A 16,242-nucleotide genomic window follows, 5' to 3' on the forward strand; every position below is an offset into this window, starting at 1 on the left:
TTGAAGTAGAGTCTATCGTGTATGCATAAACAATCATATTTCTCAAATACTCTAATTTCAATAGCACATTACCACGAATACTCCGTAATCCATTTATTATTCCAAAGTTCGAATTTCCAGAAATATACAAATAACAAAAATTCTTCCAACAACCCGCATTATAAGGCATAAAAAATTAATAAAGAAAAGTTAGCTATATTCAAACCTCTACTCTTTTTTTAATCTTGAGAAAATTACAATTCTAACTCTTAAGTATCTCACATACTAAAAATACTATTTTTAAAAAACTCTATCATTTGACTAATTTTAGTCTAAAAAATAGAAATATATGGGTTAATATTAAGGGAGTATAAATATAAAATAACTTCATTTTAATGAGTATTTTTAAATATTGCCATTTAATTTTTAAAAATGAGAATGACGAATTCATCTCTCTTTAAATGAAAAATCTTATTGCTTTTGGAATTACTATAAAGTCCCAACCAACTGAAGTTGAGATCGACATTTTTAACCTTTGGAAGTATTATATGGTATAATTGTAGAGGATTATTAAAGTAATTTGGGGCCGTTTATTTTATATACGCAAACTTAAATCACTTATTATAATACAATGTTTTTCTCTCATAAAAAATTTAAATTTCAAACGTCAAAATTAAAAATCGTGGTTTGAGTATACCTTCTAAACAGACCATTTAATACTATAAGACTTGTGTTTCAATTTATGTGTTCCAAATTTTTTTATTTATCTAATGATTTTATAGTTTTATTTATTTATTTATTTTCCAATATTGTAAATTGCAGCCTTGGTTATGTAACTATAAATATACAAAGTAAAATAATGTTTATTCATTTGATAAAAGATTATGTTATTCACATCAAGACGAAACATGTTTATGATCCAAATTTTTTCTAGAGAATGGATTCTTTTTTTTCCGCTAGTAAAAGGGTAGTTTATTTTTGAATTTCATAAAAACAGTATAGTTACCACATCGGGGGTAACCATCTAGGGAGGAATGAAACCTGAAAATTTCACGTTCCATAACCACTAACAAAGACAGACAGCTACAGTATTAGCAACTCTTATAACCCACATAGAAGAAATAGTCCTAAAGGCAGGCATTCGATCACACACCACCAAAAATCACACATCATTCTTCATTCATGGCTCATCTCTGGTACCTGCAAAGATTCAATTAGATCTTGCATTCATTCTCAATATAACGTCAGCCCATCCACGCACCTAATCAAGAACTACCGACCGTAGAATTGCTAAAAGCTCTGCATGGAGCGATGAAGAGGCCTCTGATAAACCTGCCCAAGCAAGACATGGAATTTCATTAGAATACGAGCCATTATCGCGATGCTAGAACCTACCTCTGTCCAAAGATGCATCCGTATTGATCTTAATGTTAAAAAGATTGTAATATGTCTTGATCAAGATCACAAGTTGTTTGAATGTTAAATCATGAAAAATTCGTGTTAATGCAGGGGGTTTATAAACATTGCAGCTGAAATATTTGCGCTGCAGTTGAAATGTTTGCACTGTAGTGGAAAACTTCACACTGTTGTGCCCTTGTGCAAGCCTCTCGGATCTGTTTGCGCGCTGCCGTGGAAATTCTGTAAAAAAATAGTGTTTTCATGAGTTTATGTGATCTGAAACGTTTCGAACCATTATATCCATTGGTGATATGTTTTCATACATATTTGAACATTAATTAGCAATATATATAATTACTGTAATAGGTGTATTAATCCATGAAAAGATACATTTACATTGAAAATGTACCTTTATGTGAATGGTTGTAATGTTTAAAGATGATGCATTCATTCATGAAATGGCACCTATGTCTTTATTAATTCTCCAGAAAATTTACAGACTATTATGAATGTTCTGGAACTCAATATTATTGTTAGATATTGTGTTCAAGGGTTTGTTGTATCTTGGGGGTAATTTACCATTAAAACTCATTAGCAAACTTTGAGAAGTGATGGCAAATAAAACCTTAAAAGAAAGTATTCCTATACGCCTCAAATCCTCTCTTGTTTCTGTATTCTTTTCACCTTCTACACTAAAGTTCTCAAACAATCATTAAGGTTTTAACTTGTTGCAATGGAGGTTGAAAAGAACATGGCGTCTTTCCTCAATCCAAATGTCCAACTTGATCGATTCGATGATACTAATTTCACCTGCTGGAAAGGAAAGTTGTTCTTCCTTCTCACCGTGCTTAAGATAGCCTACGTGCTTGATCCGAAGTTGGAGCCACTTCCGGAATCAAAGGAGGATGATTCCAATGAATTGAAGGCTGCAAGGAAGAATCGTGAAGATGATTAAGTCATGTACCGGGGTCATATCCTCAACACTCTCTCCGATAGGCTCTATGATCTCTATAACTCGTTGGAGTCTCCGGTGGAGATTTAAAATGCTCTTAAATACAAATACAATACTAAGAAGGAAGGTACGAACAAATTCCTTATCTTGAAATATGTTGAATTTGTCATGGTTGATACCAAGTCCGTTCTATATCAAATACATGAATTGCAAGTCACTGTTACTAAGCTTCGTGAATTAAAAGTTGAAATTTTTAAATCATTCCAAGTGGGGGCAATTATTGCTAAATTGCCTCAAAGTTGGAATGGTTATAGAAAGAAACTCCTTCATAAGAGAAATGAAATAACTTTGGAGGAATTACATAAACACTTGAGGATCGAAGAAGAGACTAAGTCTCGTGATCTCAAGGGCAAGATTATAGATTCCTCTAAGGTTAATGTTGTCAAAGCTAGTAAGTTTTCTAAGAACTTCAAGATCAATAATGATAAGAAGTTTAAAAAGCCCGGTAATGGCCAAAATAAATTTTTTAAAAATTGTTTCTTTTGTGGAAAGAAATGTCATCGCCAAAATGACTGCAGATATAAGAAGAATAAGGAAGAAGTTAACACCAACAAGGCCATACTGTTGAAGAGAAATCCGAAGACATTTGTGCTATGGTCTCGAAAATACAAATTGGCATGATTACCGAAACCAACATGGCTGCAACTAAATCCTCCTAAAGGTGGCTTGATTCTAGTGCCACAATCCACGTTTGTAATGACAAGAAATTATTCTCATCATACAAAGTGGAAAAGGAAGGGTAAACAGTTTTCATAGGGAACAATGATGCAGCAATGGTTGTCGGGAGAGGTGTGGTGGAAATCAACTTTACTTCCGGAAAGAAACTTACTTTGAACAATGTTCTCCATGTTCTTGATATTAGAAAAAATCTTGTATCCGCTAGTCTAATGTGTAAGAATGGGCTTAAGATTGTACTTGAGGGCAATAATTGTATTGTATCTAAGAATAGGGTCTTTGTGGGAAAGGGATATTCTTGTGTTGGCATGTACAAACTTAGTATTAATAATAAAGATGATATGAATTCTCTTTATATTGTTGACTCTTTTGATGTTTGACATGCACGTTTAGCACACTTAAATTTTAGATTTTTGAAATATATGTCTAAACATGGTTTGATTAATTACAAATATGTTAAAAATGATAAGTGTGAAATTTGTATACAAGCAGAGATGACTAAGAAATCCTTTCCTAGAACAGAACGAAATACTCAAATATTGGATATGATTCATACCGATATTTGTGAGTATAATGGTATTTTGACAAGAGGAGGAAAGAGATACTTTATCACTTTCATTGATGATTGTTCTAAATACACTTATGTGTACTTACTTAGAACAAAAGATGAAGCCTTGATAAACTTAAAATTTATAAGGCTGAAGTTGAGAACTAAAAAGATAAGAAGATTAAAATGGTTCGAAGTAATATAGGTGGTGAATATTTCTCAAATGAATTTGATGCCTTTTGTGAATAGCATAGTATTATTCACCAAAGGTGAGCCCCTTTCACTCATCAACAAAATTGATTGGCTGAAAGAAAGAATAGAATTTTTACCGATATGATTTAACTCTATGCTTCTTAATGCTAAATTGCCTAATAATTTATGAGGGGAAGCTTTACTTACTACATGTCATGTTCACAATAGAATTACATTCATGAAAACACATGTATCTGCATATGAAGTATGGAAAAGAAGAAAACCAAACTTGATGTATTTAATGGTGTGGGGCTGTTTAGCCTTACCCTAAATCATCAAAGTTAGGTGCTAGAGGAATTAAAAATATTTTTGTAGGATATGCTGAAAATTCCAAGGCATATAGATTATTGAATCTAGATTCTAATGTGATTGTGGAATCAAGAGATATTGAATTCATTGAGAACAAGTTTAGCCTTGATTCCTCCACTGAATTAGAATCTAATGTTGATCAACCATGTGTTGATATTCCCAGTACCTCTACTAATAAAAGGAAATAGTCTATGACATCTATTGAACCGAGAAGAAGTCAACGTGAAAGAAAAGAAAATGACTTAGCACCAGATTTTATTTCATCTCAAACTTTAACCTTTTTAGTTGAAGGAGATAGAAATGGTGTACTTAATAAAATACCATTGTTGCTTAATGTAGAAGAAGATCCAAAGACATTTAGTGAAGTCATGTCTTCAATGTAGGAAAAATAGAAAACATGTGCAACGAAATTTTAAAATTTTTTTCAAAGATCGTACTAACTCATGTTGCCATATACAATAAATTATTCAACAATCTAAAATACCTTGAAAGAGACTTCTAGAGACGTAAGAGGATGTAACCGAGAAAGCTTCAACCAACTAGCCTTCTTTACTATTCTCCAATTCCCGGATGATGGAGTGTGTGGGCACTTGGTTTCTCAATGGTATTCACGCGGCTTGCTTCTCCTTCCAACCACCCAGATCTCTAGAATTTGCTATCATTAGTGAGAGGTATAATAACAAATTCGCTCACCTGAGAGTCTGTAGTCTAAAAAAATATAGGAGTCCTTTGGATCCTATTTATATTAGCATACTAGGTGGGATTTTAGGAAAAGATTTTATCTCTCCCCTATCTCCTCTTGTGGCCGAAAATTTCTAGGTTTTTCCTTGAGAAAAACCGGCCACCACATAGGATGTGATATCAAAAATTTTGTTTCAAATTTTGATCTCTTCTTATCCTTGTAATTGGCAATTTTTTCACCTAATTTTGGCTTAGAAAATTCGGCCACACTAGGATTAGATTCAAAATTTGTTTCAAAAATTTAATCACACTTATCTTATGATTTTATCTCCATAGATAATGTTCCATAAATCCAGTTTAAATTCAAAATAAAATCATGTCAACTTTATTTGAATCAAACAATTACGTAGTAATTATCCAAAATAAAAATCAAATTAGGAGAAAATCTTCTCCACCTTATCCACAAGATAGGCGTCACCTATAAGAGAATCAAGGATAATATTTTTGTTTCCATTCAAATCCAAATAGGATAAAAAATAATCTTTATTTATTTAGATAAGATTATTTAGATATTTAAATTAATCATTCAAATAATTAATCTATTCATATCTTCTAAATTCAAATTGATCTTATATCAATTTAAATTTCATATCTTATCTTTCAAATAGATATTTATCCTATTAATTAAATCAAACAAAAATCTGGTTCTATTTTTAGCTTAGAAAAACGCCTACACCATAAGTGAGGTATCCCGGATTTTTCTCTTTACTAAGTACAAGGATTAAAGCCATAATGAATATCCCGATTGATAACCATCCATAAATTAATTACGCGGAGCTAGTAAAGGGACCGTAAGGGCTCCAATAATTCATGTAATCATTATTTTATACCAAATAATACAATTACATAATTATTAGTTTCAGAGTCATGCCACTATAAACCTAAAACTGCACTCCCAATTATATATCAAATTACGTAAGCCAATAGATTACTTTGTCCAATGACCTTGTCATATACGCAATACCCTCATATGATATCCATGATCAACCTAGGTGAAAGTCCGTTAACCTTTTTGATCACGCTATCTTAAAGATCCATTATACATCTGATAAGAAAATAATTATTCACCATATGTGAATAACAAATCATTTACCATGTAGACGATCCAAGGCCTTGTCCATTCCTAATCTAGTATAATGTCGTTAAGAGGATAACATTTACTCTTCATAAGAGCTACGATTCCATATCTATAAGTAAACCCTTCATCGAATATAAATCGTGTACCCAATGAACCAGTCTATTAGCTTACTACTTTGAGATGCCTTAGCCTTTGGAACATCTAAGTAGACAAGTTATATACATGAAGCCATTTCAATATTCAGGATTAAGGTTATTGCATAATGAACGTCAAAACTAAATTAATCTATTCAAGCAGACTATATAGATTAATCACACTTTAGTCCAAGTCCAATTTGTCACCACCACTAGGCAACATATCTATGTCTCTACTCGGGAGTCACCTTGCTCCAGATAGTCAAGATAAACCATATCCTCAATTGGCTTTAGACGACATAATAGTCTTAACATGAGTTAGATGCTCACTCTAACCCCTTTGACTATAGACTATGGATTTCGACTATTTACTTAAGAAAGTACAATATCGATGGGTCTATACAAACATTCAAGGCTAGATTAGTAGCCAAGGGCTTTAAACAAAAGCATGGTATAGACTATTTCGATACATATGCTCTGGTAGCTAGATTGACATCCATAAGAGTGTTATTTGTAATTGCATCAATATACAATTTGCATGTGCATCAAATGGATGTTAAGACCCTTTCTAAATGGTGATCTTGATGAGGAAATCTATATGGAACAACCCGATGGGTTCGTATTGCCTGGAAATGAGAAGAAGGTTTGCAAGTTAGTCAAGTCGCTTTATGATTTAAAGCACTTTATGGTTTAAAGCAAGCATCAAAATAGTAGCATGAGAAATTTGATAATATCATTTTATCTCATGGTTTTAAGCATAGTAATGCGGATAAATGCATATACTCTAAATTTATAAATAATTTTGGTGTGATTATATGTTTATATGTTGATGACTTGCTTATCTTTGGAACAAACATGCAAGGGGTAAATGATACCAATAAGTATCTAACTTCACAATTTAAGATGAAATATCTTGGTGACGTAGATACTATCTTAGGTGTAAAAGTGAGGAATCATAGTGAGGGTTACTCGTTGTGTCAATCTCATTATATTGAGAATGTGCTTCTTAAATTCAATCATTTGAAGTTTAAAGAAGCGAATACCTCATATGATTCTAGTATTAAATTATTAGAGAATGCAAGCCGAGTGGTGGCACAACTTGAATATGTTAGTGCGATTGGTAGCTTGATGTATGCCATGCATTGTACAAGACCTGACATAGCATTTGCAGTATGCAAAATATCCAGGTTCATGAGTAGTCTGGGTATTGAACATTGGAATGCAATTGGCAGAGTACTTTGTTATCTTAAAAGAACCATTACTTTGAGTTTGTCATATAATGACTATTTGGCAGTACTTGAAGGGTACTCGGATGCAAGTTAGATAACAAGTGCAAGTGATAACAAATCCACATCCGGTTGGATTTTCACAATTACAGGAGGAGCCATCTCTTAGGCTTCTAAGAAATAAACGTGCATAACTCATTCTATGATGGAGAGTGAGTTTATAGCAATTGTAGCTGTGGGCAAAGAAGCAGAATGACTGAGAAATCTATTGTTTGATATTGAGTTGTGGCCATAACCGATGTCATCTATTTGTTTGTACTACGATAGTGAAGGTACTTTGTCTGAAGCTTATAACAAGGTTTATAATGAGAAATCTAGACATATTAGCTTGAGACATAAATATGTGAAACAATTGATAACCAATGGTGTTATCAATATTGTTTATGTTAGGAAAAATAAGAACCTAGCGGATCCTTTGATGAAAGGTCTTTTAAGAGACTTAGTCAAAGAAACATCTAATGGAATGAGACTGAAACCTTTCTTTGAAAGAGTCACGGATGATGGTAACCTAACTATGTAGTAGTTGTACCGTTATTCCATAGTTAAATGGGTAAGAACAAGTCATTGTTATGTGACCGGCTTAGCACTGAAATTTAATTAGTCCCTTCCAAGATGTCGGTGTAAAATAACTAAGTGGAAGAGGTTGAGTTTATACTCTTCATGAAGTTCGAGTCTCATAGTAGTTAGAGATATAATTCGAAACTTCACATAAGTGAACATAAAGAATGGTGACGTTCCTAACAAGACTGTGGTTTACTCTTGTAAATGGTCATGAATCTAAGATAGAGCATAAGGCCAGAATAGTACTACATGATTAGAACATATTTTTAAATCTTGGATAACACATATGTGATATATTTCCATTATTTGCTTAAGAGACAAAGTTTAATGCAAAGTACACTGTTGTCTTGTGAATACTTTGAAGTATAGTCACTAATTAAAGGTTAAAATCGAAAGATATCTTCATGTATGTGTGCGTTTATCGTTATTAATTTTTGAGAAATATTACAATCTAGTGGGAGATTGTTAGAGAGATTGTAATATGTCTTGATCAAGATCACAAGTTGTTTGAGTGTTAAAGCATGAAAAACTCGTGTTAAAAGGGACTTCAAAAGCGCTGTAGTGAGTTTATAAATGCTGCAGCGGACAAACTGCACAAAACTATGCAATTTGGTTTAGCCAAACCAGCTGCAGCTGAAATATTTAGGCTGCAGCCAAAATATTTGCACTGCGGTGGAAAGCTTTTCGCTACAACGCCCTTGTGTAGGCCTCTCGGGTCTGTTTGCGTGCTGCAGCAGAAATTCTGCAGAAAAACAGTATTTTCATGAGTTTATGTGATCTAAAACGTTTCGAACTATTACATCCATTGGTGATATGTTTTCATACATATCTGAACACCAATTAGCAATAGATATAACTATTGTAATAAGTGTATTAATCCATGAAAATATACCTTTACATTGAAAAGGTACCTTTATGTGAATGGTTGTAATGTTTAAAGAGGATGCATTCATTCATGAAATGACACCTCTGTCTTTATTAATTCTCCATAAAATTTATAGACTATTTTGAATGTTCTGGAACTCAATATTATTGCTAGATATTATGTTCAAAGGTTTGTTGTATCGTGGAGATACTTTACCATTAAAAATTATTAGCAAACTTTGAGAAGTGAGGACAAATAAAACCTTAAAGGAAGGTATTCCTATACGCCTCAAACTCTCTCTTATTTCTGCATTCTTTTCACCATCTACACTCAAATTTTCCAACACTTAATGACATTGGCGGAAGAGCTTTCAAAATTAAAGGTACATAGAGGTCATGTTGAGTAGAGTGTGAAGTAGTTTTAATATTCTGCACTCCTAAGAATTCAGACCAACGCCTCTTAATGGCATTAGTTAAATGCTCCAAATTGATACTTTTGCCACCAAACACCAAGTCATTCTGTCCCTTCCAAATGGCCTCCATTAGAGTGCCTTGCAGTAAAAGTTCTACCTTGTCCACTAGATGGTAACAGATTAGTTAAGGGATCTAATAGTGCCTCCAGCAATTCAAAAGAGTTCTGAATTATAACCCTATCCCGTTTAACTGGCCAAGGGCAAGTGAACCAGAGGGCAAGTGAACCAGAGGGCCCTAACCATATCACAGTAGAGAAAGAGGTGGACCAGGGTTTCAGTATGTAAGTGACAAAAACGACACTCCGTTGCATTGGCCAATTTCAATGCTGCTAGTTTACCTATTGTAGGTAACACATCATAGGCTAAAATGGAAGAGCAACATTTTTAATTTGTCATGTAATTTTGAATTTCATAGTGACACCATAGATTCTAGAGAATGCCCCCGCCTTACTGAACTGACTACACGTAATGAAACGAAAGTTCAGGATGAGGGAGCATACTACGATAAGCGAGACTCCTCTATAATATTGTAGCCGCTCATGGTTATTTTGGCCGATTGATCTTCCAATATGCAAGTTCCCCCCCCCCCCCCCCCCCCATACCGAACTTGTCATGGTTTAGTAAATTTCTCCTAAAATTTTCAATTTTGACAATCAATCTCTAAACTTATAAAACTATTATAATGTCCCTTATTTTACTAAAAACTATTGCAATGTCCTCTATTTTACTAAATTTGCTCAAACCTTTTATTAAATTTAAGGGATTAAAAGTTGAGGAATTGGAAAATTTGTGTTACATTAAAATTGGGATGTTAGAATTTTCATCGAACGTGTTTTTTAACACTAACTTAGCACAATTATTGTCAATATAAGACATATTGCATCATTTTATAATTTCTGGAGCAACTTGCTAAAATTAAAAATTTAAGAGGCAAATTGCTAAAGGTATACAAGTTCAGAGGAAAAATGGTGACTTAGACATATGGCTGAATTACAACTCTAGAATTGAAATGTGGCTTGGGTTTAAGAATATCTCATCAATGGCTTCATTGTATAATGACATTTAAATAAATTATTATGTAATTACATTATTAACCTTATAATGATAATTTAGTTTTTTTTTTTTTTTTTTTTTTTTTTTTTTTTTTTTTTTTTTTAATATATCTAGACGTTGCTCTACCTTTTTCTCACATTTTATGGGATATCTATCTTTTTTAAAAATACAAATCCCCAAAATAAAGAAAATGAGATATCATTAAATCACAAATTAACTAAATTACTTCTCATGATATATCAATATTTGTAAGTTTTAAAATTCAAACCATCAAACAATATTAAATTTAATTAACTAGATTCTAACTAATCAAGTCTAAAAACAAATGATATCAGTATTTAATATTTCAAATCTACCAAAATCTTTCTAACTCATGTCACTAAAATACAATCAAAACATTATAAACACGATCAAAGTAATATCAACGCTCTTGTTTCTGATAAACAATTGTTCTAGTCCATGTAATCAAAATACAAGCAACGTCATTATCAACGACCAAAACACTGCAAATATTAGTACTCGCCTCCCTAACAATGAATTGTTCTAGCCCGTGTCATTAATATACAATTAATTTCATTATAAAATTGATCAAAAACTATATATACAAAATCAACAATGGAACATATACAAATAGCTATAGATATAGTCATAGACATGATTACAATGCAGTTAATTTAATTACACCAGTGGGCTCTTTTAATTAATGAAGGTTCATCTACTTTTTTTAATGACAAACTACGTTTTATCATTATAATATAAGCTCTTCTAGTGACATATCAATAACCTCTCAAAAAAATATTGCAGGAGCCAATGTAATTAAAAAAGATTAAAAGACAGATGAATTAGGCGATAATTATTTAAATTTGTCAAATTTAAAAAGAGTATTGTATTAACGTGTTGATAAATGTAATTCAAAATCTAGATAAATTAATTTGATCATTTTTTAGCCTTTCAAATTATGAGAAAAATGTGGAAATTAGTTTCCAATAAAAACACAACAAAATCAATTGAAAGGTTATTTTTGAGATGTCAAAAAGTATAATATAAATTATCAGCCATATAAATGATATTTGTAAAATTAAGCTAAAATTTAATTTGACTCTAAAAAAGGTTAAATTGTGTAATTTTTACGAGGAAAAATGTGTAAAATACCACCCAAAAAAAAAAAACAATAATGGGATAAGGTAGTGAGCTGTACGATCAGATTTTTTTTTTTAAAGGATGATATTTTATTCTTTTTTCCTTCTAAAAAAAATTATTTTTCCTTTTCTCCAATTCGCTTTCAAGCTTCAACTTGCAGAAAAGGGAACCAATGAAGACACAACACGAGTCTCACACCAATTGGAGTAGCGTCTACAAACGGGAATTGAAATTCTTGATAAATATCTGAATTTCAATCTTCCTCCGCACACTTTGCACTCTCTCTCTCAAGATGGACCGTACCACTCTCTTCTCTCTCGTCCTCCTCTCTCTCCTATCCACTACGGTGGCCTCCACCGTAGCTCCTAAGGAGACCGACGACGACCTTCTGATCCGCCAAGTCGTGTCGGCTGGCGATGATCAGCTCCTCAGCGCTGAACACCACTTCTCCAGCTTCAAGGCGAGGTTCGGGAAGGCCTACGAGACCGAGGAGGAGCACGACTACCGGTTCGAGGTGTTCAAGGCCAACCTCCGACGAGCCAAGACGCACCAGAAGCTCGATCCGAACGCCGTTCATGGAGTCACGAAGTTCTCCGATCTGACGCCGGGAGAGTTTCGCAAGAAGTTTCTCGGCCTCAAGCGGCTCCGCCTCCCCGCCGACACTCAGAAGGCTCCGATCCTTCCTACCAACGATCTTCCCGCCGACTTCGATTGGCGCGATCATGGCGCTGTCACGCTGGTCAAGGACCAGGTGATCATCTGCTTCCGTTGACTTTCGTAATTGAATTTGATTCTTTCTTTCTTTTTTTCTTTTTTTTTTTGAGAAAGTTTTTTGATGTTATTTCTGTTAATTGAACGAGGACTAGGGTTCTTGCGGGTCATGCTGGTCATTTAGTACGACGGGAGCACTGGAGGGAGCTCATTTTCTGGCGACAGGAGAGCTTGTCAGCCTGAGTGAGCAACAGCTTGTGGATTGTGACCACCAGGTTTTGCTTCTTTTTCTTTTCCCTTATTTTTAATCTCTTCAAATTGTTCTGATTTCTTTTTTCATATAGTTTAAGCGTGAATATTAGTTATTTGGATTATTTTCTTTCTTTAGATATAAGTCAACGATCTAAGCAAAATCTAAAAGAAACTTGTTTGATGTAAAAGGTTTTCGATGTGAACTACGTTTTGTGGTTTTTCTCCTGTATATGGCCTACTTTCTCAATCGCGTAACATGCGCAAAGTTTTGATATGGCGGATTTTTTTTTCCTCTTTACTTTTTTGTTGGCGTGCCGCATTAAAAAGTTAAAAAGTTGCGAATCTATAGATCTCCCTCTGGAGACAGCTTGACTATGAAATTAAGGACTGAAAATCTTAATTTTGAGGTTTTGATTTTGTGATGGTGGTGTTTACTTGCGCAATTCCTTTTATCTCTTTAGTGTAGGTATCAGTTTTGCTTGTCCGTTGTTCTTAGCCAATTGCTAGAGTAGAATTGGTCATTAATTTTGATAATCCTGTCAAGAGTGCTATGCATATCCGTCGCTGTTCTGAGTTTTGAAATTTTTCTTGCAAATTGGAAAAGAACAAAAGTGCTATTGCATCCACTAACTTGTTTGTCAGTAGCCAAGTGATGTGGTTGATTGGTATGTTTCTATTGATAGTCATTTGTTTTAGTGTGTATATTGTATCTCACCGATCAGAAAACAAGAAGTCAATCGCCAACTTTTGGTGGCTGAATTGTGTAAATAAGTTGGTGGTGTAATTGGTATTTATAGAAGGGAAAACAAAAAAACTTAATTTGATTCGTTCTGATGGCAGAGACAAAATGGCGTTAAAATTATTAAGACTATGGTGAACAATTGATAATGATCTGAGTTCGCTTGTCTACAATTGACTATAGTTGTACCTCTTGCAGTGCGATCCGGAAGAAAAAAATTCATGCGACGCAGGCTGTAATGGTGGGCTGATGACCAATGCCTATGAGTACGCACTCAAGGCCGGTGGACTACAGCGAGAGGTGGACTATCCTTACACTGGGAAAGATGGTACCTGCAAATTCGACAAGACTAAGGTTGTCGCTTCTGTAGCTAACTTCAGCGTTGTGTCCCTTGATGAAGACCAGATTGCCGCAAATTTGGTGAAGAATGGTCCCCTCTCAAGTAATTAGCTTCTCCAATTCTCTTTTGGAAATACTTTCACGGTTTGTTATTAAATCCGAGCAATGGTGGTAATAAGGGATTCTTTTTCCATTTTGCAGTTGGCATCAATGCTGTTTTCATGCAGACATACATAGGAGGAGTTTCGTGCCCATACATCTGCTCAAAGCATATGCTGGATCATGGAGTGCTTTTGGTGGGCTATGGGACTGCAGGATATGCTCCGATCCGATTTAAGGATAAGCCTTACTGGATCATAAAGAATTCATGGGGTGAGAATTGGGGAGAGCAAGGATATTACAAGATCTGCAGGGGACGCAATGTTTGTGGGGTGGACTCTATGGTCTCAACCGTAGCTGCTCTGCATATGGAAGATAAAAGTTCGGAAATCCATTAAATTACCTTGTATATGTGGTGGCAAGTGGGTTATGTAAATATACAAGTGAAGCTGCCATTTAGATGACTTGTGTAATTCTGTTTGTCTCCATGGGAACTTATGTTTTAGGATTTCACGATTTCTGCTCGAACCTATTGTAGGCAACTACTTGTCCTCTGGGTATATCAGAAACTATTGATGAATTTATAAAAATAATGTCTTCTTCTTGTGCCAAGACATGCTTGTGGAAATTTATTTGAACAATATCACGTTTGGTTCCTAGGGAACAACGTTAATATCAAGGCATTTGCAGTAATGCTGTAGGTTTATTTTTTTTTATTTTATTTTATTTTAGGGATGCTAATTGCAGCTGCTTGAACACTTGCTAGTCCACTTCTCGCTCAAAGCGTGACACGTTTCTTTACTTTTTGCTTCTTGGAAGAAGTAAATTAATAAAATAAAACGCAAGTGATGGATTTGATTTGAAATTACGGAAATACCGTTCTAGGACATTGCGTTGTGCAAACTTGCTGATGTCCACTTAATTAAGTTCTTAAAATATGTGCCTTTTTAAAATAAATAAATAAATTAAGAGACAAGGTTGACAGTAATAATTGTTTTGGACCTGTTTTTTGAAAGTGTTTGAATGGAAGTGTTTTATTTTTTGAAAAAATTTAATCAAAGTTAGAAATTTTAACTTTTAAAAAAAAAATTATAAATAGATTTTAATACTTGCATTAGAGTTTAATTAAGATATTATAAATTTAATTCTAATATTTTTATTACTTATTAAAAAATTTAAAAATTATTTTGACCCATTAAACTGTTGATTCTAGACATTTATGGAAAAGTCACAACTTTTATTTCTCTTTTTTTACTGATTAAAAACAAAAATAAAAACTCCGCTCCTTTCATTATTATTTTTTATTTTCCATCATGTAATAGTATGACTTAAGCAAATTTAAGACCTCAAATTAAAAGTTTTAAAATGGGTAATTTTTCATACAAAAAGACATTTATTAAAAATTCAATTAAACATATTTAAAATATATTTTCCTTTAAAATACAAAATTAATAATCAAATCTTCATACATAAATTTTAATCAATATCAGTTATTAAAAATTTAAAAAAATATCTATAATCTTTAAATAATTATTTAAAAATTAAAAATCTTTAACAAGTATACTATGTTAAAATAACAGTAATAAATAAAAAATTTAGTAAATGAATAATCTTTCTCTTAATTATAAGTAATTTATTTTTGTGAATTATTTTTATTGAGAAAAGAAATAGGAGACAAACAATAGAAAACAAAAAACATAAAATCCATTTTTTTCTAATAAAAGAACCAGGAGAGAATTTCTAGCCAAAAAAAAGAAAGAAATAGGTTTGTTTTCGGTAATTAAGAAATGGTTATTTTATAGTCAGTTTTTTTAAGGTATTTTACAGTCATTTAGTTTGCTAATTAATGGGATATGTAACAGCAACAGACGTTAGCATCTAAATAAGCATTGGATCAGCATTTGCTTTTAGTACTCCTCCAAAAATTGGGTGGTCTTTTTTTATTATTATTATGTTCTTTTCATAGATTTAAATTAAACTTTGAACTGAATTTAAATTTTTTTGAGAAAATCCAAAGTAGTAAAAATGTTAAATTATGATTTAAACCTATAAAAAAAACTATGAAAAGAAAAACATGATCCATACATCCTAACTAGAAATCAGAACTTACCCTTTTTTTCTTTGAGAATGGAACTTACTCTTTTAAGCACTTTCTTTTTTATTTTTGTTATATATATATATATATATATAGTTGAACTTTATGTCTTATGCACGTGGGGATCAGTTACTGTTGAGTTTTAATTACAGTGTTATTATTAAAAATATATAAAATATGAATATGAAATTTTAAAAAGGAACCAAAATAAAAAAAAAAAATTTTAGGGCAAGAAGTAAAAAAAAAAGTCAAATAAGGAGTAAAATGATGAAATAAATAAATTTTAGCATAAAAGGAATCAAAACGAAAAATAAAGTTTCAAGGCAAAAATGAAAAGAAAAGGTTATAAATGACAAAAAATTAACACGTAAATATGTTTTGGGACAAGATGAACCAAAACAAAACAAAAATTTGAGCACATAAATAAAGAAAGGGTAAAAAAAGACTAAAATGAAGAAATAAATAAGTTTAAGATAAAAGAAACTAAAATGAAAAAAAATAAATT

The 16,242-nt window shown here is 32.6% G+C and overlaps 1 protein-coding gene across 1 annotated transcript; it reads left to right on the forward strand.

The window, feature by feature from the left end:
• Positions 1 to 11,751: 11,751 nt before the first annotated feature.
• On the forward strand, positions 11,752 to 14,321 carry LOC21402353 (cysteine proteinase 15A). The gene is made up of 4 exons (XM_010106968.2): positions 11,752 to 12,253; positions 12,369 to 12,488; positions 13,403 to 13,646; positions 13,745 to 14,321. Exons 1-4 carry the CDS (start codon positions 11,795 to 11,797, stop codon positions 14,038 to 14,040), a joined length of 1,119 nt encoding a protein of 372 aa, XP_010105270.1. The 5' UTR covers positions 11,752 to 11,794; the 3' UTR covers positions 14,041 to 14,321.
• The last annotated feature ends 1,921 nt before the right edge of the window (positions 14,322 to 16,242 follow it).

This window comes from Morus notabilis, unplaced genomic scaffold (assembly GCF_000414095.1).
Source record: "Morus notabilis unplaced genomic scaffold, ASM41409v2 Scaffold262, whole genome shotgun sequence".
Lineage (NCBI taxonomy): Eukaryota > Viridiplantae > Streptophyta > Magnoliopsida > Rosales > Moraceae > Morus > Morus notabilis.